At 39.7% G+C, this 26747-nt stretch overlaps 1 protein-coding gene across 1 annotated transcript; it reads right to left on the reverse strand.

Annotated features, from left to right (window-relative positions):
• Nucleotides 1–6565: 6565 nt before the first annotated feature.
• On the reverse strand, nt 6566–24873 carry tmem87b (transmembrane protein 87B). The gene is made up of 19 exons (XM_080741191.1): nt 24738–24873; nt 23827–23887; nt 23163–23254; nt 22914–23048; nt 22380–22433; nt 21647–21821; nt 21318–21379; nt 20266–20449; nt 19526–19625; nt 19230–19323; nt 16735–16817; nt 16269–16366; nt 15932–15990; nt 15212–15315; nt 13536–13609; nt 13033–13106; nt 10561–10613; nt 10432–10462; nt 6566–9661 (listed from the first exon to the last, which is right to left on the reverse strand). The coding sequence occupies exons 1-19, from the start codon at nt 24870–24872 to the stop codon at nt 9620–9622; spliced, it is 1710 nt and encodes a 569-aa protein (XP_080597317.1). The 5' UTR covers nt 24873; the 3' UTR covers nt 6566–9619.
• Nucleotides 24874–26747: the final 1874 nt, after the last annotated feature.

Genomic DNA, 26747 nt, shown 5'->3' on the forward strand with positions numbered 1-26747 from the left:
TTACCTCTTATCTCTAAACGTCTTTGCCTTTTTTTTTTTACTATTTTGAAAAACATTTTAAAATACTTCAAATAGCCGATCTACATCTACACATTGTGAGCCTGTAGATTAGCTATGAACTATTAAAAAATGTTTTTCAAACTAGTAAAAAATAGCAAAAGAGTTTAGGGATAAGGGGTATGGCATGGCCCCAGGTGTGCTGAGTGCTAAAATAATTGTCCCCCTTCCTGATGAAAAAAGAAAATTCAAATACATTTTCAGAAGTTGCAAAAATAGATCTGTAAGCTCAACCCTGAAACTTTTGAAATCAGGTGTGATTAAGGGTCCATTTTTTTTTATTTTTTATTTTTTAATATGGTCACCATGCCTTTCTTTGCTGGCTCAGGGGTGAACCTTGGGGTTGATGCACTGCCCTAGAAGTATCTCATGAGAGTCATGAGCCCCTATGACTATTGTTCCCATGGCTCTAATTTATTGGACATATTGTCACTTTTTTTTTTACATTGTAATATATGCAGCATGTTTATCTTCCATCATATACTGTATATTTGTCTTTTTACAGTCTTGTTTTGCTAAAAAGAAATAATAACTAAGGGAGGCTTTACATGCAGTACTTGGTCACATTTCCTCCATTACTCGTACTCCGTATACTAGTATCAAGATATTGTGTAAGTACACTGTAATGAGAGATGGTAGGCGGTGCAGTGCAGTGCATAATAATCTGGTATCTTAATTAGTCATTACATAACTGTTTTTCCATACCCGAAAATAAAGTCTGTCTGATGTTCCCGTGTATGTTTGAACTTTGTTGGCTAAGGGTTTTAAAGACATGTGCGTGACTCCTTTTAGGAATCACTGGCATAGGGAAATACTAGAGCAGGGGTCTTCAGTTTTCAGGCCAAGGACTCCTTAGTTGAAAGAGAGATGAAGCAGGGACCCCCACAACCTGTTCATAGATTCCATATGGTTTCATTGTTGTACAGCACAATCGTCCGTGTATTTTGGATTCATGTCAATTTGTGTTTTCAGATATTTAACCACTTGAACCGTCAATACTTAATAAACCTTTCACTCTGTACTTTTTTTCCCCTCTAGACCAAACCCAAGTGGTTAATATAAAAAAGGAGAGAGAAAAACAATGTTCTATCACTCAAAGATTTGGAGGAACCCCTGTAGTAACTCTGAGGACCCCTTAGGGGTCCCGGACCCCCTGTTGAAGACCCATAATACTAGAGGATCTAGTACAGAGCCCTGGTGGACCCCGGTCAACTAAGTATAGGATTAAGTGGTGCCACATGTTCTCTGTTCTCTCCATCTCTCCATCTACATCCAAGGGTTTTACGGTAATACAGGAGATCAAAAGCATTGCAAACCTCCAGAAGGGTTTGGCCGCTGAAGAGTGAGTCACGTGCCCTGCTCATACAAAATGACAATGTGCCCTATAATGCAGTGGTTCTCAACCTGTGGGTTAAAATTATTTTGGGGGGTCCCCAGATGATTAGCTTAACGTGCAACATTGTTTTCTCACTCAACAGTTAACAAACCAACACAAAGTTAAAGTGTATAGTGGGTTTATGCACATTCTAAAGTGACAATTTAAGGACTTTTTAATTCCTCTAAATGACAAATTAAACATTTGCCAAATTGTCAAATATTAGAGGCGGAAATATTAGAGGCTCACAACGTCTCACGTTGCAAGGCGTTGTGAGCATGTAGATTGGCTATTTTCACGTAGGGTGGGGGGGGTGGGGGGGGTCCCCAAATTAAAAAAAAATTTGGGGGTCCCCTACTGCAGCGATTCCCACCTTTAGGCCTTTAGGACATTGCACAGGGGCCCCGACATAAATGGTAAAACACTAACATTGTAATGATAATATAACATATAATAACATTTAAAAGAATGCATGTAAGAAAGCTTGAAAAAGGTTTTCGGCTGCCGTGTTAAGTGGTCAGGTGCACGTGCATTGTCAGACAAGATTTTTCAGTGGGCCCTGATCCAGAAAAAAAGGTTGGGAGGGAACCAGCTGGTCTAATGGCTGTACTGGGCTGCTTCCTTCAGTAATCACACTAGCGCTCACGTTGCAGCCTTTGTTTGAAGCTCGTGCTTCAGCTGCTTTAGGAGTTCTGAGGCATGAGGATATTGCTGAGGACAGTTTAGAGAGCACAGCCTACAGTACATAACACAAGCCATTTGCCCGAGAGTGAGGGCATGACAATTTATTCCATTCAGGGAGAGAGAGGGCCTTGAGCAAACCGAGCAGTTTTTATAACGATACTGCATTGTGTGGTTGTTGGAAATCTGTTGAAATTTCCATTTTTAAACCGGAAAACAAACAAAAATACAGCTCAGCACAAACATGCTTTTTTGCTTAAAATGCACATCTGTTGAGCATTACAACGTAATTTCAGTCCGTTATCGCAATGTGTTGACAATAATATCGTCTCTTCTGATGTGAAAATAAAGCTGAGACTGGCAGAGGTGATCCTATATTGATATGAATGTGAAACATTCCTGGGATTAAGACACCTGTAAAATTGCCATGCTGCCCTTCCCCCCCACCCCTCAAAAAGAAAAAGAGACAAAAATAACAGTAATGTCTACATTCCAAATTCTCCAGATTCCAGGGGCATTGGTAGACCGTGCTACAGCCCCCCTGAAACAACATCTCTTTGCTTTACCTATTTAAGCACATGAACCCTCGCATCCCTGTTCTGGCCATGTCATAATAGTTCAATGTTCAGCAAAAATGGACAAACATACTGTTGAAATGGGAGATTTACAAGCGTTGTGATGCATTGTGAGCTAGAGGGTATGCCCATGCATGAAGTGAATGGCAAATCGAGTGGCAAAGTGAGTTTAATGTTGTTTAACATCGTTTAAAGCAATCCGATAGGACTTTACTTTTTGGATGTATGGGCTGTCAAGGCCAGAAAGTAGTTTTTTGTCACTCAGTAGGCGTTCCCACCTAAGTTCCTGGTACGATGATGATGTCACACACATACCCTCTATATAGATCGGCGTAGATATTTAGTGTAGTGGGTATATTTAGCGTGAGTGGGTATATTTAGCGTAGTTGTTTGCTTGTTTAAAAAATATATATATTTTCAAATGTAGGAAAAGAAACGATTTTGACATGAAACGTGACCCACAAAGAGTCAACCCACAAATGGGTCCCGACCCACTGCTTGGGAAACAGTGGCTTAACAGTTAACATTTGTTTTTTGAGCGGTGGTCACACCGTCTCCATAGCATGGCCGTGTGTGTAGGTATGTTTGTATGTGGGTGGGTGGGTGGGTCTGTATGTAGCCTGAAGCCTGTGGTGTAGTACCTTTTTTGACCACACATGTTAAGGGAGGGGCGCTGTTTTCAGGCCAGGCCAGGCCAGGCACACACACACACGCACACGCACACGCACACACACACACACACACAGGGGGGAAGGGGGGAGGGGTTGGTGGGTAAGAGGGTGCTGTTGAGACTAGGTGGGTAAACCACCGCTCAGTTCACACGGGTGTGATTTTAGGTTTCTTTAGAACTTGATTATATTGTGTTTTTCTCTAGATAGATATCCATTTACATTGTTATATTGCTGTTAATGTACTGACCTATTATCTTGTTTATTATTGTGATGTTGTATCTGCTTATTGTAAGTCGCTTTGGATTAAAAGCGTCTGCTAAATGCCTAAACTGTAAACTGTAAACACATAACACCAGCAGTGAATGATATGCATATGCAAGTGTGAAAGCTCAGGTAACTGCAGGGATGATGATGAGATGGGTAGATTGGAGGGGCAGACAGACAGGTGATGGTGAGGCATCTGGTGCAGTAGAGAATAGCAGGTCTAGGGAGGGGGCTTAGATTTCACGCATAGTCTTCTCAGTCTCACGCATAGTCTCCTATGCGTGACTGCGTGTGTATGTTAGTCTGTAACTGTGTAGCATGAGCTGCAATACCGCTGGGTGACCAGTGGCAGGCCTACGTGACCAAGTGGCGCTGTTAAGTCACACACACACACACACACACACACACCAAGCCCCCAGACACCAGGGGGAGGGCTGAAGCCAAATTGACATGGTGGCCATTTGAGGTACTGCAGCTTTTTTACGGATGGGGCCAGAAACATGAACACGCAAAGGCTTCTTTGTATTGACTCCGCGTTCATACCGGAAGTGCTCGTTCATGAATTGGAGCCCCAGCGCGTCCATGAAGCGTTATTGGAAATCACACCCGAGTTCTGGGCAAACCCCGCCCATGGAAGCTTTTGATTGGCTGAACTGGCGCTAGGGAGCGCTCCTTTTTGTTCGCTTGGACCGCACGGAGGTGCGATCACTTAAACCTAACCCTAACTCTAACCCTAACCTTAACCTCAGTAAAACTATGCCTAACCCTAACCCTAACCTTAACCTCAGTAAAACTATGCCTAACCCTAAAGGTGCCTCCACACCGAAAATACTACAGGAGACTTGTTCAAACTGTTCACAGACTGCAAAGAACTGCAAAAAACTAAGCACATTGAATTTTCCAGCCGACTGTATGCCGACTGTAATTACTGTACAGTTTTGCGCATGCGCACTGTGTTGCCATATCGGCTCGTTACAAGCGACTTTGATCCTGTTTTCCTATAATGTTGCTAGTTGTGGGTTACTTTTGTTTGGGCATGTTTCTGAATTGTAGTTGCTTATTTGGCCTTGCTTTCAACATTCTTTTAGAAAATAGCTAATGTAATAGAGCTCAATAGGTGAAACTGGACGCTCCTTTAGGCTTTGTTTTCATAGACCTGGTCACTTGTTTAACTCACAGAATCTGGCAACCGAGGAGCAGAAGCGGAGATGCTTCCTGTCCGGTGATTTCTTCTCCTCACACCAAAACAACACACATCACTATTACTAGCGTTGCCTTGGAGTTGATTAGTATAGGAAATTGAGAGTTGAGATTGTGAATATTCTATTTAGTAAAATATGCAACGGGAAAATGTCTCTGGCTTATTTAGGCTCGGTTTTGCTGCAGCAGTAGCAAACTAATGGTCCATTACAACTCGCTACAATTCACCGACGTCCAAGGGCGACTCTACAAAACTGAGCAAGTCCAGTCTTCCAGTTTTCCGTCGATAACGTTCCCGACCCGCTGCCGAAAACCTACCGATGAGCTCCCGTTCGGCAACAGACGCTTTCCGCCGCCTTCCGCCGCCGATTCGGCCACGAATCTGTTTGGTTAAAAGTGGCCTTAACCCTAACCCTAACCTCAGTGAAACTAACGCTCTGAGTAACTAACCTGCCGACGGATGTGTAAACAAACGGCTCCGCCCAGAACTGCGGTGTAACTATGACGTCACTTAGGCCCCACTACGTCACGTTTTACAACCGGAAGAAGGGGTTGAAATTTGGCTTCATGCGCTGGGTGAGCAACTCAATACAAGTGGACGGGCGGGGATATCTGGTGCCCTCTCTATACTTATTATAACTCTGACACACCTGACCTGTGACTAACAGCTCACATCCACAGCTCACTTCAAACTTGGTTTGATTTTTTACTTTCTATTTCAAGAGAGTATGATGTTTTTGTGACAGAACAGTGATGCTACATACAGTACATACACACACACACACACACACTTTTTGGAGCTGTGTGGAACACAAGCTCCCTATACGTGGCCGTGTGTGTGGCCGTGTCTGTGTGTCTGTCTGTCTGTCTGTCTGTAGCCTACAGGACCTTTTGTGACCACACGAGGGCGCTGTTGTTCAGGCCAGGCCAGACACCCACACACACACACACACACACACACACACACACAGCTCCACTTCGAACAGAGGTTCGATTTTTTTTTACATATCACTTTTCTCGTTTTGATGACAATAGTGTGATATGTTTTAATGATGTATGGGTAGTTGGTTGTATGGCGTTTCATCTATTAAATACAAAGTAATTTCTAACACTGCTTATAGCTGATGAGGTAAGATTTTCAATAATTTATATTTCCTAGCAGTCACTTTACTAAGAAAACATTGTTCTTTCACTCTTTCCACAGTATTTCAACTATCTTGGTTTTTGTTTCAATTAAATTACTCCGCATTGCACTGTGGTTTGTTTTAGTAGTCTACGAGATTTACTCTGCAGTTTCTCACATGATGGCCACTTTCCTACTGGATAGCGTCTTTGCACGTCGGCTCTAAAATGAAACAGCTGTCAGCTACTGCAGTGATACAGTGGTGGTCAAATTTTCCAAGTTTTCCACAAAAAAAAAAGGTTTATCTACAACATCGTGCGGAGGTTCTGTAATAATACCGGTAATCGAAATCCGCCAAGTTAAGTAATAAGTAAAGTTGTCAAATAATTGTAGTGGAGTAGAAGAATAAAGTGTTGAAAAAATGGAAATGCCGGTAAAGTACTTTACAATCTGACTTATGTACAGTATAGTACTTGTAGGTATAATAAATTACATGAAGTACATAGTAACTATCCAACTCTAGATACAGATTGGGCAAGAGCACAAGTCTTTGTAAAATATATATACTTTTTTATTGACATTTAAATATCAGACTCAGATGAGAGAACACACACACACACACACACACACACCCCTCACTATTTCTAATAAACATTTTGGTCTGGGTGTATATTCTCTTAAATTAGGAGGAAAGCAAAAACAGGCAAATACTTTTTGATTAAAAGCTCACTGCCTGGTTCTGAATGTGAAGTCCAGAAAAAACAGACAGGTCATATAACCCAGACACCTCTCTCCACTTGTGGAATTAAGTATCAACAGGAATCAGCCAAAGCCCATCTGTACAAATAATCAAAAGTCCCAAGGCAGGTGGCTATAATTTTACATAACGGACAAAATACTTTGCCATCATAAGCAAAACCGTTCCAGGTTTCTCTGCCACATACTGTACATGGGACGAGTACTGTATCTAGATTCATACAAAAAGGAAGAGAAGTCTTAATAGTTACATTATAAAACTGTTGATGAGCTTGTGCTGTAACTCATAGCTGTGATTCTTCAGTGCTGCATGGTGCAGACAGAATGGCTAGACCAGTGGTTCTCAAAGCGGGGTACAGGGACACCTCGTGGTTCCTTGAGAGGGGTCAAAATAGACCCTTACAGATCTGTAACCGAGTTACTGGGGGGTCCTTGGAATAAAAATATACGTTTGAAAACCACTGTTCTACTGTGCTGCATAGTGGACAAAAACAAAGGTTTGAAGACACACTCGTACCGTTTGTGTTCAAGACAACACATCTGAAGATTTGCTCCAAATCCGTACCACACCACTGACTGATACCAGCACCAGCCAGGCCAGCTACATGTTCATATTCACAGTCAATCCCCCAAGAATAAATTATAAGATTAACGGTGATATAAAGCCTGGTTTATACTTTGTCAAATGCCGGTGTCACACACCAAGGCGTCTTGTAGGTAATCTGTTCTCTGCACACAACACCAGTTTAAATCAGGCTTAAACATACAGTATGAAGTCATGCCTGATTTTAGCAAGCAACAAAAAACAAATCAAGCATGAAAGCCAAGAAATAATGTACACATTATCAGTCCCCCTTAAAACTTCAGATAAAAAGATGCAAACATTGAAATGGAGTTGCAGTAGCCACAGTAAACTGTAAAATGACTGAACAATGTTATTTTTTACAATTGCTTAAGTACACTTTAAACACAAATAAATAGTGACAAGGTGAAACATATACAGTAAAATCCTGAGTGTTAAATCTGAAAGTGTAAATATGGACCCTCTTTTTTTTCACTCAGGCTTTTGCAGTGTAGAGGGGGCTGAACATTAATCTAACACTACATTGCTCCTTATTTCATGAGAGGATTCCTCCAAATACATACAGTTTCACAATACAAGCATCACTACCTCCTCAAGCATCAGCAAACCTCCAATTCTACAATAATATAAACATATTGGTTACAGCTCAATTCACTCCAGTTGCAGTGGCACACATGAACGCTGTCTCTCACACACACACACACACACACACACACACACACACACACACACACACACACACACACACACACACACACACACACACACACACACACACACACACACACACACACACACACACACACACACACACACACACACTTTTTCAAGAAGCTGAGGAATTTCAGACTCCTACATAAATAACAGTATTTCACCCCAAAATCACCACTTACATAAACATTATATCCCCTTTACTTTGTATCACAGTTCAATAATTCCAGTAGGATCTATGCAAGAAGAATGGACAGGAACATTTGATCTTGAAAAGGGTTGGAGTTCTAATTTAATCAGATTAACGCTGGCATTGTTATTTTGGGCAGATTTTCAACATTTTTCAAAACTTTTCAAAAAACGTGAAATCTAGAAGCTCACATGTCCTACAGCTCACGTGTCATGATGATACCAGTTGCAAACTTAGTGGCATTAGTGGTGTCTTATTGATTATGGGTGTGCTTAAGCTCAGTTAGGGATACAAATTACTTTTGCATCTCTAAATACAGTTGCTTTCCTGACACCTTTGTTAAAGAATATCTGTCCATTTGTCTTGGATATTAATGGAAAAATTATGCTGTTTGTATTTACAGAAAACAATGGAGACAAAAACAAAGTGCCTGACCAATGTGTTACATCAGTGGTTCTCAAGTGGGGTCCAATGACCCTCAGGGTACCTTGAGGGGGTTCCAAATGGACCTTCACAGACCTCTAACTCTCGAGAGTTATGGGGGTCCTTGAAATTAAACTTGTTTGAGAACCACTGGTTTATGATTTGATTATTATGTCAACATCAAACTCTTCTCTTGATTCTATTCATTACAAAATGATTATTTCCTAATTTTATTACAGCCAATCCGTGCGTGTAATTTTAAACTATTTCACAGTACATACTGTACAGTAGAACAAATTCAGGATGGGACATCATATCCAACACTGGATGTGATCGCCCCCAAGATTAAGCATTCATCATCAAGGCCTGCTCTTCTTAATTAATACAAAACAATCCCACATGCATAAAATATAGAAGTAAATACAGCAATGCCTACAAAATAATAATCTCTTTGGAAAAGAAGGCTAAAAAACAGGGTTAATTGTGCATGGTTTGACCGGAGATAAGAGAGGACATCCCGTCTTTGTGGACAGTAAGATGAGGTATGAGAGAACAACAGGTGTCGGTGAAATTGCCAGGTCAGAGGAGTTATTAGATGGAGTTCAACAGGGCAATGAACCGGGGTCTCCCAAATTCTTATAGCACTGGGCTGCACCACCCTATCAATTTGCATCACACTAGGAGTGTCAAGCTTCATTTATAGTCGTTTGGTGTCGTGCGCCAAAAAAATTGCCCATTCACAAGCTCACGACGGGTTGAGGTGTGACACATCGTGAGCTTGTAAATCAGCTATTTTCTGTGTGCGACACCGGCGTGCAACAAAATTATGAATCAGGCTTTACTTTAAACATTCAAGAGCACAATAGCATCACCTTGCCTTAAGGTTCAGGGGGGAAACCCTGCTGTGCATGACAGGGTTCAAGGACGGGTGCTGGGTGACATCAGCCCGCTCCCCATGCTGGAATCTCAGTTGGTGCCAAACCACTGTTTCGGAGATGTCCTGCTTCTTCTCACTCCATCTTTGACATCTCATACTTTGTAGTCATGATTTCCTTAAGAAATGACATGCAACAGGTTCATATCACATTCAAGTTCATTTGTCAGTTTAAATGAAAGGGAAAACACAAAACATATGCATAACGTGAGTTATTCTGAATAAAATAATAGACAACAGAACAAGATGGGGGATAATAACGGTATGATGCTCAATTGCTCATGGACTTCATGTGGCCAGTTATGATGTACAGTATGGCTACTCTGGCAAGGTTTCAGCCTGATTTTACCACCTTTTGCTTGCATTATTTAAATATTTAAAAAATGTATACACTACACACACAGACGTACGTTTCTCATTGGCTCGGCCACCACAGTGCCACACCGTCGAAAAACAAACTGACTGTATATTAACTAACTCATATAATATAATAATATAATAACTGCAATGTTTCTGGTCTAAGGTTCCCGTCTGCGATCCTATCTAAATAAAGCAAAAACTGCACACAAGAAAGTTTATGAAACAAAAATAATTCATCTATATTTGTCTAACTGGAGATACTACTTGCATTCAGGCTTTGTCCCTGCTGGCAAAACTACATTATCCTGTCAAAGATCCCAGGAATAACATGGATAAAAAAAACACGCGGAATTCTAAAGTGAACAGCAGTTAGAAAATAAACTGGAAATTCCATAATGAATAAAGATCCTCAGTGTAATTTATCCATTTGTAACTCTGAGAGGATACAAATGTAACCAAATTGCCCCGTTTGGTTACATGCTGTACCCTCTCAGTTAGGATTGTACCGTGTAGGAGCATGACGCATACCTCATCTGAGTCGAGCAGCACTGGCAGAGCTCTGTAACGACAGACAGCAAAGGGAAATCCTGCAATTAAACCCTGCAATCTGGTCATGTATGAAAACATCTAATACACGTGTTTAATGATGATGCTTACACATCTGAGAGAGAGCTGGGAATGTTGTCCTCCACCCACTTCAAGTCCTCATCCTGGACAGGTGGAAAAAGAGGAAACTGAGTAAATACTGCCATCTGTTGAAACATTTAAACCTTTTTCTTTCTTTTTTGGGGGGGAAGGGGGGGGGCACATTCCAGTTGTATAGGATGTTGTGAATTGGAAAATTCTGACACAGTATGAGTGGATCATTCAGGATTTGAACCAATCGAAATAGTCTCTATTGAAGACACTGAACCGCTGCTGGTTCACTCTTTTGAGGATGTAATGTATTCATACTTTTTCATCAAATACTTTATCCAATATAATTTCATTTTAAACATTAAACTATGTAATTAATATACCTTGTGTGGAAATAAGAAAAATGAAAATGTACTCTGCAAGCCCAAGAGTACATCTTCATGATGTCACTGATCACATGACCCCACAATCAATCCTCCAGTTCTAGGCATCACAGAACACAGACCTTTTTCTTATTTCCACACACACAACTCTAAAGGTATATTAATGACATAGTTCAATGTTGAAAATGAGTGGCATTCTCCTTTTGTTATGTGTCATATCTGATGCTTTCGTTTTTGTATTATTGTATTTATTTACCTTCGCTGTGTTCTTTTGTTTAAATGTGATTTTTGTTCTTTTTTGTTTGAATTCTGTGGTATTGATTATTGCAGTTTGTTTGTTAACAGTAATGGTGGAAGGGGTCGGCATGTATTCATTTGGCAGTACTATCATGTCAACTCTGCTATTGGAAAAAAATAAATTAATATAATGTTTAACCCATTAAAGGAAAATTCCAGAATAAAACATATTAATCCTTAATCAGCCTTTTATCACGTCTGTACATACCTGGTATGATGGATTTTTATCATAGTCCTTCCAGTTTTTACTTCTCCTGGACTCCTCAGATCTCTCTCCCACAGCCAAAACGGCGGTCAATTGTGGTTCTCCCAAAGCGCTAATTTTCACCGCTGCAAAGTTACTTTTTTCTTCATAAATCTGCTATTTATAGTTCATTGAGAGCCAGTAATCCACTGTTTTATCGCGGGTTGAGGGAAATGGCCGTTGTTGACATGATCCCAATAGTACTCACAGAAGAAGAATGAAGTCTCGCGTGATTACCGCGTTTCCTTTAGCTTTTTCTTTAGCGCAAAAGAAAGCTTTCTCCTGGAGTTATTACAGCCAGTATGTACACAACAAGGCATCGTGGTATATATATAAAAAATAAGAAAGCAGAAGAATATAATCTAGTTAGTCTATTGATCGCTAGAATCTAGTAATATGACTGAGAAGGATTCATAACAAAGCATTTTAACGGACTTCCTGTAGTCATAAGGTAATTCTATTACCTTTATTTATTTTATTTTTTCCTCAATACATTTCTTCGATTTTATTTATTATTTATTTATGGAATTACTTATAAAATAACTTTGACGTGTATTATTATTTGTAAACAATGTAGGCTACAATATAATCACAAAATAATCGTATTTTCCTCAAGACATTCTGCAATGCCTCACCAAATAAACTTTAGGTAAAAATTACTTCATGACCACAGAAACGTGTCTTTCATGAGGTACTTTTTACCTAACGTTTATTTGGTGAGGCATTGCAGAATGTCTTGAGGAAAATACGATTATTTTGTGATTATATTGTAGCCTACATTGTTTACAAATAATAATACACGTCAAAGTTATTTTATAAGTAATTCCATAAATAAATAATAAAATCGAAGAAATGTATTGAGGAAAAAATAAAATAAATAAAGGTAATAGAATTACCTTATGACTACAGGAAGTCCGTTAAAATGCTTTGTTATGAATCCTTCTCAGTCATATTACTAGATTCTAGCGATCAATAGACTAACTAGATTATATTCTTCTGCTTTCTTATTTTTTATATATATACCACGATGCCTTGTTGTGTACATACTGGCTGTAATAACTCCAGGAGAAAGCTTTCTTTTGCGCTAAAGAAAAAGCTAAAGGAAACGCGGTAATCACGCGAGACGCGAGACTTCATTCTTCTTCTGTGAGTACTATTGGGATCATGTCAACAACGGCCATTTCCCTCAACCCGCGATAAAACAGTGGATTACTGGCTCTCAATGAACTATAAATAGCAGATTTATGAAGAAAAAAGTAACTTTGCAGCGGTGAAAATTAGCGCTTTGGGAGAACCACAATTGACCGCCGTTTTGGCTGTGGGAGAGAGATCTGAGGAGTCCAGGAGAAGTAAAAACTGGAAGGACTATGATAAAAATCCATCATACCAGGTATGTACAGACGTGATAAAAGGCTGATTAAGGATTAATATGTTTTATTCTGGAATTTTCCTTTAAGACCTGAGGCTGATTCTAAAAACACCTTCCTAATCCTAACCTAAGTTTTCAGAAAAACATATTTTTATATCACATGGCTTTCCAGGTCAGGTTAAAAAATGAGACACACTAACCGGGTTCCCAGCTGGAGACTTTCTGTGACTTTCTGTGCCATTTGAATTTGTTTGTCTCAGCTTCATGCCGTCAGCTGTGAATAGAAAAGGGGTCAGTTTGGGACTTTTACTGTTGTTCATCATTTCAAAGAGGTGTTTTACACTTAGGGCTGTCACAATTATGACATTTTACATGACGATTAATTGTCACTCAAATAATTGCGATTAACGATTTAATTACATTTCTGTTTGGCTTTAGTTAGTTGCACATGGCAATCATGACACATAACTTAAATATATAAAGAAATTACTGACATATTTGACAATTTCATACTTAAAAAAAGAACATTGCGACGCGTAGTGAGCTTGTAGATCTGCCATTTCCACTACTTTTTGAAAGTGTTTGTAACTTCTCAACATGGAAACGATGATGACGATTATGCAAAATAATTGCGATTACCTCAAATAATTGCGATTATACGAATATGTAATGGAGATGACCTTTCCCAAAGGTATTACCATACCTAAATTTGTATTGGCAAGATATTCCTCTATCTCCTCATCATCAGAGTCGTCCATCAATGGAGTAAATGCATATCTGGGGATATCAGAGAGATCAGTGAGTCAGGAATCCCTACCAGCTACTGCTGTACAAGGCAGGGGTTCTCAAACCTTTTTAGGCTGTGACCCCCAAAATAAACATATTTGAACTGGGGATCCCCACGCTGACAAGCACTCACAATTGTAGGTATTACATTTAACGTGACTCTGTTCCACAGATAAATATGGTGAAAATAGCCGATCTATATGCGTTGTGAGCATGAAGATCGGCAATTTTCACAATGTTCGCCTCTTGCTTGCTTATATAATATTTGACAGTTTGGCCAGTTTGGTATTAAAACGGTCTCGAAAGTCCTTAAATTGTGACTTTATAAATGAGTACCTGAGACATAAAATCCATTATTTTAAATTTTTGAATATAGATATTTTTTTTATTTACCAGACTGTAAACCACAAACTAGAAGTTTTTAATCTGTTGAATTAAATAATACTAAATTAATAATAATACTTATGGAAAGTGGAAAAAAAGTATATCTCCAATATTTGTGGAACAATAGTATAAGTCCGTACAAGCAATATTCAGCAGACAAAGGGAGCAGATAAAATTAAAACAGACCACTGAACAAAATGAGGGGGGAGTGCATTAACAATTTAACAGATTAAAAATGTTTGTGGTTTACATTCTGGTAAATCAAAAAATATCTATATTAAAAAAAAATCTAATATGGACTTAGAATGTTATTATCTCAGGTACTCAAATGTGCAGATACTTATATACTTATACTGTATGTAGGTTTGTTTACCGTTGAGTGAGAAAAATAAATTACATTAAGCTAATCATCTGGGGACCCACAAAATAATTTGGGGACCCCAGTTGGGGTCCCGACCCCAAGTTTGAGAACCACTGGTCACTATACGGGGATGTGTAGAAACTGATTTCTGTACAACATGTAAGAATGGACTCCACACAAAAACAATGAATAGACACCAAAGAACACTGTACGTACAAAACAGAAAAAATGGGAATGCAATAGCACTGCCAGACGATATGAAATCTCCAGGGTTGAGGGTTCCCACACATTTTTACCAATTAATTTCCAAAACCTTTCCAAAACTTTTCCAGAATATTTAACCCAATTTCCAGGACCGAGTGCCGCGCTGCGAGCTTGTAGATCTGCTATTTTTTTTTTATCGTGAAAAGTAGAATTTTGACACGATTCTATAAGTGTCTTTTGAATCCTTCTAAGGTTTTTTGAAAAACCTATGTTTCTATATGTCAGCAATCTGGCCAGCCATCTTCAAAGAAAAGTTCCTTTTCACTTAACTGGAGCTCAGTTAGTCTGTTCTTGAGAGACTGCTATGTCAGTGGTTCTCAAACCTTTTCATGTGAAGGACCCCCAAAATGATATTTATTTGGCCACGGACCCCCATCTCAAATATTTAGTTCCAGAGACCACCCAGAAGCAAAATTTGAGTTACAAACGTTCACTTTAAACATTTTCACAACTTAAAAAAAAAAATAGCAGATCTACAAGCTTGTAGCGCGGCACTCGGTGCCGCGCTGTGAGCTTGTATATCTGCTATTTTTCAATAGCTAAAGCATTCAATAATTCTAGGCCTAAATTAATGCAACACTTGCCTTTGATTGTTTGCAGACGGTCTCCATAAGAACATGATGACAAGCAGAATGATGGAGAACAAGAACCTCCAGAATGCATCATCTACCCATAACTCCATCCAGTCCTGCAGTAGAATGAACCAAATGGACAATACAACATTATGAAGCCCAAATCAGTCATTTGCCCCCCACATTTCACATTATTGTGAACACTCCTGCCTCCCTCTGGCAGTGAGAAATACTGCAACTGATTTTCTCTGACAACAAGCATGGTGCAGCAGACAGTTTCTTCTTGTCATCAGCTCAGTTTAACCATTTAAACCATATTGTAGTTTGTTGAACCCCAAGGGTCTATACTTGGCCCCCTCCTTTTGTCCCTCTACACTGACTATCTTAGACAGAAATAGCTCACAATGCATTATGGCACGTTGTGGGCTTGGGACCCAAACTTGTGCTGTGTGACATATCTACTGGGTCTCAGAATTGTGTAAAGGAACAACAGAATAACAATGCAGTAATGAAAAAAGACTGAACATTTTGAACTTTTGAACATATTGCATTGAACTGAAATTAGCTGATAATGAGATGGTGTTATATGCATTTGTTTATGCATGTGAGTAGCCTGTGTTGTGCCTGATTCCATCGTCCAAATCGATTGATGAATAACAATTAATTATCCCAGATATCCCAGGTTAGTGATATAAGAAAGAAAAACTAATATATAAGTGAATGGCTACTCACCGACTGACAGTCTGCTAGTCTGAACTTTTTTGTTGTCCACACCATGAAAACGATGGAAGCTGAAGACGAAAAAAGGTTTGAAATTTTCACAATCTTTGTGCAAAACAGTTGTACGATAAAGTATTAAGTGGTCAAGCATACTAATCGATTTAGTAAATTATTTAAAAAGAATCAATTAGACTTGTAGATTCATCGATATATAAAAGATAAAACTAATTAATAAAGAAACAAGTTTCTAGAATATTCGATTATAATCAAAAAAGTAGTAGAATAGAATAATCGCTAAGAACAGCCTGTAATTGAGAGTTGCAGGCCTACTTTAAGCGAAGCCACTCACCAAGGACAGCAAATATTAGAGTGTTGGTAAAGTGCCTGTAGAGAGACAACTTGACTGGGTTTCTCCTCAGCTTCAAGGTCTTTATAGTTTGTGCTAGGCTGACGAATATGTTGGTGGCAGTCAAGGAAAACATGGATTTATATTTACAAATCAAGATATCATTATAAATCAAATTCATACTGTAGGCACACAAAACATAACAATAATCTTCCATCCACAATATATTGTACCTTTTAGCAGGAGCACTAAAGAGGGTGGGTTTTCTTGCACAGTGTTCATTTAACGTACTTACAAATGGAACTAAAAGGACGTATACAGTACAGTAAGTACACTCTCTGATTTTCAGAAACTTGTGTGCTAAAAGGCATTTTAGCACACAGGATTAAAATATACAGAGCTCTATCATTCTACATCTAAGGAGGTGAGCGTAGAGAAATAGACAGACAACAGGTACTATCAGCTACACCGAAAGGATATCCACCAACAAAGAGAGGAGTCAAGCAGTGCCAGGGGAATGTTGGCCAGCAGAGCCAGGTCAGAATCTTTGGCCTGAGAGAGAAGGGGACAGAGGTACCGTCACCATGTGAGAGAAGAGATGAGAGAGAAGGGGACAGAGCGACCGACCGTTACCTAGGGATGGGACGATAATCTTAGTCGTATCGCAGAGATTTTAATCGTGAAATTGTTACTCTGTCATAAGCTGGGATCAATTCACCTTTGATCCACTTAAACCCTCTACAATTGGTAAAACACACCTGTAAACATACTCGATACAGTCTTTTTTTTCACTCTACCAAATCTCTTTGCCAAAAAATAGCTGATCTACAAGCTCACAACGCGTCGCATTGCTGTGCGTTGTGAGCTTGAAAAATCTGCTATTTTTCTTTTTTTGGCAAATGTTCTGCCCCAGAATATGGATGCAGGGGTGCAGGTGGTTGATAAAGAGTATAAGCTATATTTTGATTATCGTGATATCGCCAAAAATCACGATTATTTTGGTCTCAATAATCGTGACATGACATTTTTGTATCGTCCCATCCCTACCGTTACCATATGAGAATAGAGATGAGAGAAGGGGACAGAGGGACCGTCACCGTGTGAGAGAAGAGATGAGAGGACAGAGGGACCGACCGCTACCATATGAGTAGGCCTGTCATAATTATGACAAAATCGTCTAATCTCAATTATTTAAAATAATTGCAAATATTTAAAATAATTGCACATATTTGCAATTATGGTCATAATCGTTTCCATGTTGAAAAATGTTAATATATATTCAAACCCATTTAAAAATAGGGAATAGCAGATCTACAAGCTCACAATGCATCTCGATGCAAGCTTGTAGATCTGCTATTTCCACTATCAATGTTATTTTTTAAGTATAAAGTTGTCGAATATGCCAGTAATTTCTTTGTATGTTTAGGTTATGTGTCATATCTGCCATGTGCAACTTCAAAGCCTAAAAGCGTTTATTTGAGTGACAATTATATATTCGCAATTATTTGAGTGACAATTAATCGTCATGTAAAATGTCATAATCGTGACAGCCCTACATAGAATAGAGAGGAGAGAGAAGGGGACAGAGGGACTGTCACCATGTGAGAGAAGAGATGAGAGGACAGGGACCGTCAACGCACAGGACAGAAGAATAGACACACGGAGGAGTCACAGGGAGAGGGACCAAAACGAGATGAGGAGTCGAAGTAAAACTGATAAAAAACCAGTAACCGACTCAATCTTGCTTGTGTAGGTTAATCTAATAATCGAGAAGCAGGGTTTATAATTCTTAGTACATTTCCTATAATGTCAACGAATCGACACAAAACTATTCTAATAGATTATTTTACAATCGACTAAATCAATCACTCTGATATATCACTTAACGTTGTATTGTACCTTGCTGTACAACATTGGCGTACAAAAAGATTGGGAAGAAAAAAAAAAGAAAAAAGAATCTCACAACGCGTTGTGAACTTGCAGATGGGCCATTTACACTATTTATTTTAAATAACCGTCCATTAATCATAAACGAGGCAAAGGTTTGAAATAATGGTGATATTTATTTTAAGTAATATTGCCCAGCCCTGTCGAGGAACTTTGAACTGCGAGGAAGACAGATCTTCACCGGAGTGGGGGGAGAAAAAGATGAAAAAGACCAGCCACCCAAAACAACAAATGAGCGAAGGATACAACTCTGAGTTATAACCGATGTTAATTTAAAAAAAATGTCAAAGGGAGATGGCTTTGTAATAACTTACTTAATTATCACAGACTACTGGGAATTGTGCTTCTGGGGATGATGTCGAGTATTTTGGAAGGATATGAACCAGACGCAACAGGAGTCAAACACGGCCAGAACAACGGCTGTGATGAGAGATGGACCGTTGTCTCGACCCTTAGATGAACCAACATCCAAACCAAGAAAATAATACAAATCATGGTGTGTAAGTACAGTACACTACTGCCCACATTGAAATACTCCAAAAACTATAAACACACGCTGACTCAAAACCTCAGGTCTATTATCTATCTATCTAGGTTTATCTAACTAAATATCTGGGTTATATCTGATATATACAGTAGCCAAACGATGAGTCTTCAACTTAGCCCTTCATAATTCATTGCATGATGAATGGCGAATGTATCGTAAGCTTGCAGATCTGCATCATTCACTATACTGGGTATGTGTGTGTGTATGTATGTACGTATGTATGTATGTATGTATGTATGTATGTATGTATATATATATATATATATATATATATATATATATATATATATATATATATATATATATATATATATATATATAACATTTATTTTTTTACATTTCTGGCAGTTTTGGGAGATCTTAAAAAAAAGTAATAACATGCACAAAATATGGATGACAGGGTTAAAGTGGGTAAAGATTATAATGAATTCAACAGAAACACCATTGGAAAAAAGTAAGAGGTTTCTCACCCCGGTGATCCTTAGAACACCTTCGATACAAGCGAAGGCGAAGTAGAAGACACCGAGCCCCACCACTCTGTGCATCACCGTTCCCAGGCGAGGTCTAGGCAGAGAGATTCATACAAACACACAAAGACATTACCTGACATAAAGATTACATTTAGAGGTGTTCTGATATAATGATCAGGCACTGATATAAATTTGAAGATTTTCACCCCAAATGATGTGATTGGTAATCGTCCTACCAATCCGATTATTCATGAAATATGTAATAACGTGTATATTCATGAGACTTCTTGGCTTACTTTACAATGCCGTAGCCAAGGCTGACGATGATGACAAGCAACCGAGCCAAGGTTCTCTTGAGGGCGGAGACCAGCTCAGCAAAAATCAACAAGCCTGGGGCTAAATATGAGAGAAAATGACAGATTTTTCACACCGACATACAAGGATGGGACTTGGCATCAGTGGTGGAAAGTAACCAAGTACAGTACGTATACTCAAGTAATGCATCGTGACATGTAGTGAGCTTGTAGATCAGCCGTTTACAAAAAAGGTTTGACACAATTTTCAAAAACATTTAGTACTTTTACTTTGGTGCAGTAATTATATTTATTTTAACAACAATACTTTTGTACCGGTACTTTTACTCAACTCACTTTTTTAATACATTGCTACTATGTCAAAAAGTCTGAGTACTTCTTCTACCACTACTTGGCACCAGTAAGACTCCCTAATCGGGAGATAAGCGACTGTCAGGTGCATGTATACACACTGCAAAAAGCAACCTCATGGTGGCGCTAGAAGAGGGGCATGTGAGAAATCGGAGGTTGTGGTTTGCCAGCCAAGGAGTGTGTGTGCAAAGTTTGGCATGGATAGGGGCAACGGTGCCGGAGATAAGAGTAGGGCCAAAAGTGTGACGTGACGTGGCGTGACGGACAGACTGACGGAAGGACGGAGGGACTGACTGACAGACAGCTAGGGGAGGTTTTCATAGTAACAGGTCGCAATAAAGCGACAACAACGTTAAGATTCAGAAACTCACAGGCAGAACCGACAGTGTTGGTGTTCTCATATTCGGCGCAGAAGACTGCCTTCTCCACCATGCCCAGGAAGATGACCCCCGCTATCCAAAACTGGATCCTCAGGAGATCCTTCCAGTAGCAGGCCGCCCACATGAACCACAGCATGGCATACAGGATGTACAGCACGCACATCACCATGTAGAACTACACACACACACACACACACACACACACACACACACACACACACAAACAATGGCTTTTACAAAGACATTACAAATACAAAGGCAAGATTCCAGTGAAGCCAAATGCAATGCTTATCATACATTGGAAATTATAATGTTTATACATGTGTGGCATAATGATACAAACTGATTCTTTTTTTTTTTTTTCTTTATAAAAGCCTGTATAATTCAGTTCTCCTTAACACAAACACTGCCATCAAAATACCCCTTTGTACCCCTTCTCTGCCATGCCCGTAGAACCCGTAAATGTAATAAAAATTAATTAAAAAACATTTTTTTATCGAAGCGCAACTAAAATAGGCCGGAACTAATGCTCCGTGATCGGTTTCTACACGGACACATTATTGAGCGGACCACTTTAACATTGGAGTCCCTGAACCGGAAGCGGAAGTCCGTCCTCTATTTTGGCCCAGCTTACTGTCTGAGCTCCGCGGCTTACAGATGGAGAAGTTATTGATCAATTGAAAAAGTTTCAACGGATTTGAGAAGCTGATGGAATACGCGAACACACGAGCAGTGTCCGATCACGCACGATGGGAACTGGACGAGCGCCCACGTTAACAGGTAGGACTTGGAGAAGCCGGCAGTGAAAGACATAGAGAAATTAACGGGCTTTACGGCCGTAAACTACGAATGAGTTAAGACAATTCTTGGGGTGCATTCGGAAATACAGCACTGAGCGCACTGGGAAATACAAACTAATGCGTGAGTGCGCATTTCCGAACGCACCCTTGATGTGGAACATGGCAGGATTCGTTTTCTGTTACACTATGTTGTAATGCAATAATATAATATATAATGGATATCACATTACTGAATTCACTTACAATCATGAGAGGCCATTCTGTGATGGAAATGAATCCGTGGGTGCCTTTCATGATGATGTTAACTGGAAAAGCAAAATCGAGGATCATTTGAGAACGACATTACAAAAAAAAGAGAGATTTAAATACTAAAAGATTCGATTTTTATGCATACTAATTATGATTTACTTTACTTAGTTACTTAATTATGATATGAAGTCGTATTATGAAAATGTCCATAAAGTCAAAATAGCCGATCTACAAGCTCATCGGCCATTTTCTCCGTGCAACACTGTCGTACAACAAAGGATAAAAATGACTCTGGTGGTTAAAGGAGCTATTCATGAACTGACCTGTTAAATTCCAGTTGGCCTCGGGTTTATTTGAGGTGATCTTGACGACCAGTAGATACGGCCCGTCCTTCCATGTGGTGGCGATAGTGTCATCTTTCAGCCTCGTACTGCTGTCCGCATCGCCACTGGTGCTACTGGTAAACTCTTCAGTTATCCACCTGGAGTAATTTTCATCCTGGAAAATCACAAAACGTGTTCAAAGCACGGGTACAATGATAAACCAATCGATTTATAAAAGATAATCAATCATTTAATAAAATTATCAATTAATATTCGATCCCTGTCTTGGGCATGTTATAATAGCTGAAAAGTTAATAAAAGTAAAACAATTATCAAAAATAGTGAACATAGTCAATCTACACCACTCACAGGGCGTTGACGCATTGTGAGCCGTAGATTGGCCATCTTCACATTGTTTTTGCACGACACCATTGTATGATGAAGTACAAAATAAAACTAAGTGGTTAATAGATTTGTTTATACTTTTTTTACATATAAAACCCCCACAACCAATGCCCTCATTGTTTCTGGCACTGATATCAAGCTGTCATTAAACCCATAATTATTTAAAAGTTATTCTTTTTCATACAAGAAACCGACTGCTAATGCCCTCATCGTGTCTGGCACTAATATCAAGCTATCATTACCCTAACAATTATTTAAATGTTCTTCCCAAGATCATGGTCTGATCTGAAGTCCATGATTAATAACAAAGTCAAATCTCGTTTCTTACTGGTGGGACCCCCTCGACAGGGGGAGACACTTTGCGTGGCTCTGCCTTGGATTTCTGAAAGACAACATTGACAAATGCAGAAAGTTGTGATTTGCAATAATGCTCAACAAACAGTAGAAGAAAATGAAATGTATGAGTGAATACACTGCACTCCCAATTCCAAACATTATGCATGCCTGATATTTGCTGTCTTTATTATTACACAAGACTACACACTTGATATTATTTTTATATCGTTACTATATTCTTATTTTACTTTAAACGTAACAGAAATGTGAAGGTAGCTTGCCACTAAAATAATTTCACCAACTCTTAAAGGGCCATTCACACTATACTATAACTATAACTATAAAAGTATAGTTTTAAAAATCATTCCAAGTTAAGTGAATGGTGTTCACACCGACTATAAAGAAATACAATGGTGAACGATATAGTTATAGTTATCTTAATAGTTATGCCGTGCCCGGTGGGAATGGTGCTTTAACACCTGTAAACGCATGATATGACAATAAAGTTGAGTTGATGTTGTCTTACGTGGAGCATGGCCAAGGAGTGCAGTCCACTGTTACACGTTAAGGGGCTGTGTTTGTGTTCAATGTATTCTCCTGGTCCCAGGGGGTTAGGATCCATGCTCTCCCCTCGACTCAAAGGTGTTTTCTCATACATTTCCTGAGTAAAAAGACAGTCGTTATTGACCATTGACGCTCCAATAAAGGGGCCCAAAGCTTAGTCCAAGAGTCCTAATGAATGATTACTAGTTGTAGTGAGTGCTACTTTACTTACATCAATATTATTGAATTCATTGTGACAGGGGTAGAACTTTAAATACCACTGGATGGTTAAAGTCACCTCTTCTGGACAGCCAAAGGACACGACTGACAAATGGAGACAAAAGCGTTCATTTGAATGAGGGAAAAATGAAATCCATTAGGTGTAATCATTAGAGATGTCCACAATAGAGTACCAAAGTCCTGACGTCACTCGTTCATCCCCTGGTTCACAGAAGTATTTTCTCTATGGAGAATAACATTGGGTCATCTTAGAATCGTCTCATAAGAACTGCGGTCCAAAAATAAACAAACTCGTCTCTGTGATATTGTTGGGGAGGTAGCTCTGTATCGTCGCTCATATTTGATAAGGTCTGTTTCAGGCAAAAATGTAACTAATTCGGCGGCAGTAACATTAACGTTTCCTCGCTGTCAGTTCTTCATATTTGTTTATTTTTGCAACACACTTCTTATATGACGCAATATGCAAAAAGTATATGGGAATTCAGAATGGGGGGGACAGGAACCAGGTAGGATGTGTGTAAATGACATCAACTTAGGTGCTCTATTGCATTTTTTAAATTAATCTAAATATTAAAGCCTATACTTCGTTGTGCACTTGATGCAGTCATATGACAAATTATAAATGAGCAGAGGCATAATTAATAATATGATCCTACCTTTCAATTTAATATCAGTGTCTTTATACATTGATTTCCTTAACAGCAATGGTCTTGAGGTCTGTGAAGGAGAGAGACAACCCGAGAGAGAGAGAGAGAGAGAGAGAGAGAGAGAGAGAGAGAGAGAGAGAGAGAGAGAGAGAGAGACACAGAGAGGTGAGACAATCCCCAACACACACATCTCACCTTTCACTGCAATGGATATGGAGGCAGTAGGCAGGGCGCAATCACAGTGGAAACAACTGGAACTTTTTACTGCACTGAATTATTGATCAAGGCCTGCTAGTTCACCTTCTTCACTATTATGTCTTAATATCTTAATACTGAGAATTTCATATACATCCTCAAAAAAGGGTTCATTTATCCAATAGTACTAACTCAGCAAACAAATGTAACCAAATGGACCTGTTTGCTCTCAGGGTTAAATTAACTCAATCAAGTATTACTTTTAGGTGATATATACCATCTGTCATAATTTGGTTGGCTCTTTATATTGGGGATTGTATTATCTCTTATTATAGTTGTTTGTTGTCACACATAGTCACATAGGCAAAAGGCTTATATTAATAATCATCATTCATCACCATTATAATCTGGCTAAATTAAACACCCGGCTAACTGCTAATAAATGATGACAGTCACAACAAGGCGGCTAACCACCGGGCTAAATAACTACTAGTCTTGGTCTGTCCTGTCCTCCTGTGGTCTGTCAGTCACATAGTTTCGTCCATGTTTATGATCGGCCAAGCAGCCAAAGTGTGACAAATACACAGCTGAGTGCTGTCACAAAGGACTCAACCCAATTCCTTGATTCAAGTCACAAGCAGTCTATCTGCTTGCTAGCGTTTTTAGCACAACAAGCTAGCCCCTGACTGGCTGACTGTCAACATTATGGATGTTTGTTTACTCACGTTGACAACGGCAACGGTCCACTGCCCCGTCTCCGGCGCGGCGGTGACAGTGCCCCCCTTACTCAGTAAAATGGTCGTCAACAGATAAATGACAATGGGACTGAGAGCCGCCGTGGTGGAGGGACACACACACATCGTCCACGTCCTCATCTTCACACCAACAACAGCCATGGGAATGTTGGTCATCACACACAGCCTGGTGCGCATGCGCACCACAACACCTGAGATTGAGAAACACGTCACGCACCACCAGCACACGGTCAAAAAAAAAAGAAAAGAAAAAAAGCCTACTATAAACTCATACTTTTTATGCTGGAAAGCATCTTCAGCCTTTGCAGCACTAAGATCTTTTTTTAAATCTGATGAATCTAGGGTTGATTGATTGATTGAAGAGTTTGTTAGCAGTTTGCAATAGGAAAAAGTACAGTTTTATGACAGCACAAATCACTGGTACAAGGTCAACTAAAAGGAGATCCTACCTAGTGTATCTCATATGACATTGAAAGACAGACGGATAGAACATAGTAGACCTTGCCTGGTTAATAAACCAGACCGAACACAACAACACCCCCTGGCGGTAGTGGTGTTGTAGTATGGTCTGGCACCGATCCATTGAGATTCTATTTCCTCAAACAGCTCAAGGAAGATCAAAGAAGGAACGGACACCAACGTCATTTTCGTCATTTCAGGCTCCATGGGACGCCGCCATGACACTTTGGCCACCCAAAATTAACATTAGCGTCTATGAGCACTTCGTCACTTCCGCCACCCAAAAGTGGCCACCCGGCGTGCCAACTTCCGGGTGTTGTCTGTTCCTTGTAGATATTCCTTGAAACAGCTTCAAGGGTTGGCCAATCAGGGTATGCTTGGGGGGAGGCTCTCTCCATTCCGACATGTCGCCACTCCGAAATGGACTTCTTATTGTCGGAGTGGCGACACTCCCCATGGGCCTAAGGTTTAGGGTAGGGGTAGAGATAGGGTTAGTGTCGGAATGGAGACATGTCGGAAAGGAGACATGTCGGAGTGGAGAGATGCACCCATGCTTGGGGCACGTGGTTTCTGTAAGCTTGGGTGGCGTGGAGTCACCTCCCTCAGCAGATCTTTCTTGTCAGACCTTTCGTCTCAGAACGGAAGTGTGCGGGTGCTTTTTCGGCGCACTTCCGGCGCTTGCGACTGACGTCACACAACAGACACAAGCTCACAACGCATCACAAGCGCAACGCTTCCACAGTACAGTGGAACGCAGCTGCCTCTAAGATTTTTGACCCTGTAGTGTAGACTTTCCGTTGTACCTGAGACGAGAGGTCTGACAAGAAAGATCTGCTGAGAGAGGTGACTCCACTCCTGCAGCCATACACTCTTGGGTGGTTTGGGCAAACCCCAAAAATTAAAACTCTTCCTGAAATCCCAGACTCTCTTCCCAAAACGAAGTGTGTGATAGAGGCTGGCAACGCCAGGCAATAGTAGACCTATTATTTTTTTTAAACAATATGTTTATTCTTATTCTTTTTTTTACAGACATACAAAAACAATATATACAGGACAATAATTGGTTACATACAGACAAAACAAGCAAAAACAAAATAAAGAAAAATACAACAACATACAAAAAGAACAACCAAAAAACCTGACACTAACACGACACATAAGAGTATTAAATAAATATGATACAAAGAGCACATATACCATTTACACTATTTACACTATTTACACCCAGAGTCCTATGCCATAAGGCCGGACAAATGACTGCAGAGGAAATGCAGCTACCCCACACCTGGTTCCTCCATTAAATAAGAGAGATCATTGCCCTTGACATACTGGATAAAGTTCCCCCATATTTTCTCAAATAGCTCTTGTTTGTTTTTGAGAGTGTGATTCTTTCTAATGGAAGGCACAAAGACAGTTCCTTAAACCACTGAGCGATGCTAGGTTTCCCTATCTTTTTCCATGAAAGGGCGATAACCCTTTTGGCTTGTAGGAACCCAAGATCCAGAAATGTTATCTTGTTGT

This window comes from Nannobrachium achirus (assembly GCF_963921795.1).
Source record: "Nannobrachium achirus genome assembly, chromosome: 13".
NCBI classification, from domain to species: Eukaryota; Metazoa; Chordata; class Actinopteri; order Myctophiformes; family Myctophidae; genus Nannobrachium; species Nannobrachium achirus.

Excerpts from the sequence above, each read along its gene's own strand:
- tmem87b (XM_080741191.1), bottom strand. The coding sequence starts at position 24,872 with ATGTGTGTGTGTCCCTCCACCACGGCGGCTCTCAGTCCCATTGTCATT. Across the intron at positions 21,380-21,646 it reads GGCCAACTGGAATTTAACAG|TTAACATCATCATGAAAGGC; the intron begins GTCAGTTCATGA and ends TTGCTTTTCCAG. Across the intron at positions 20,450-21,317 it reads CAGAATGGCCTCTCATGATT|TTCTACATGGTGATGTGCGT; the intron begins GTAAGTGAATTC and ends GTGTGTGTGTAG.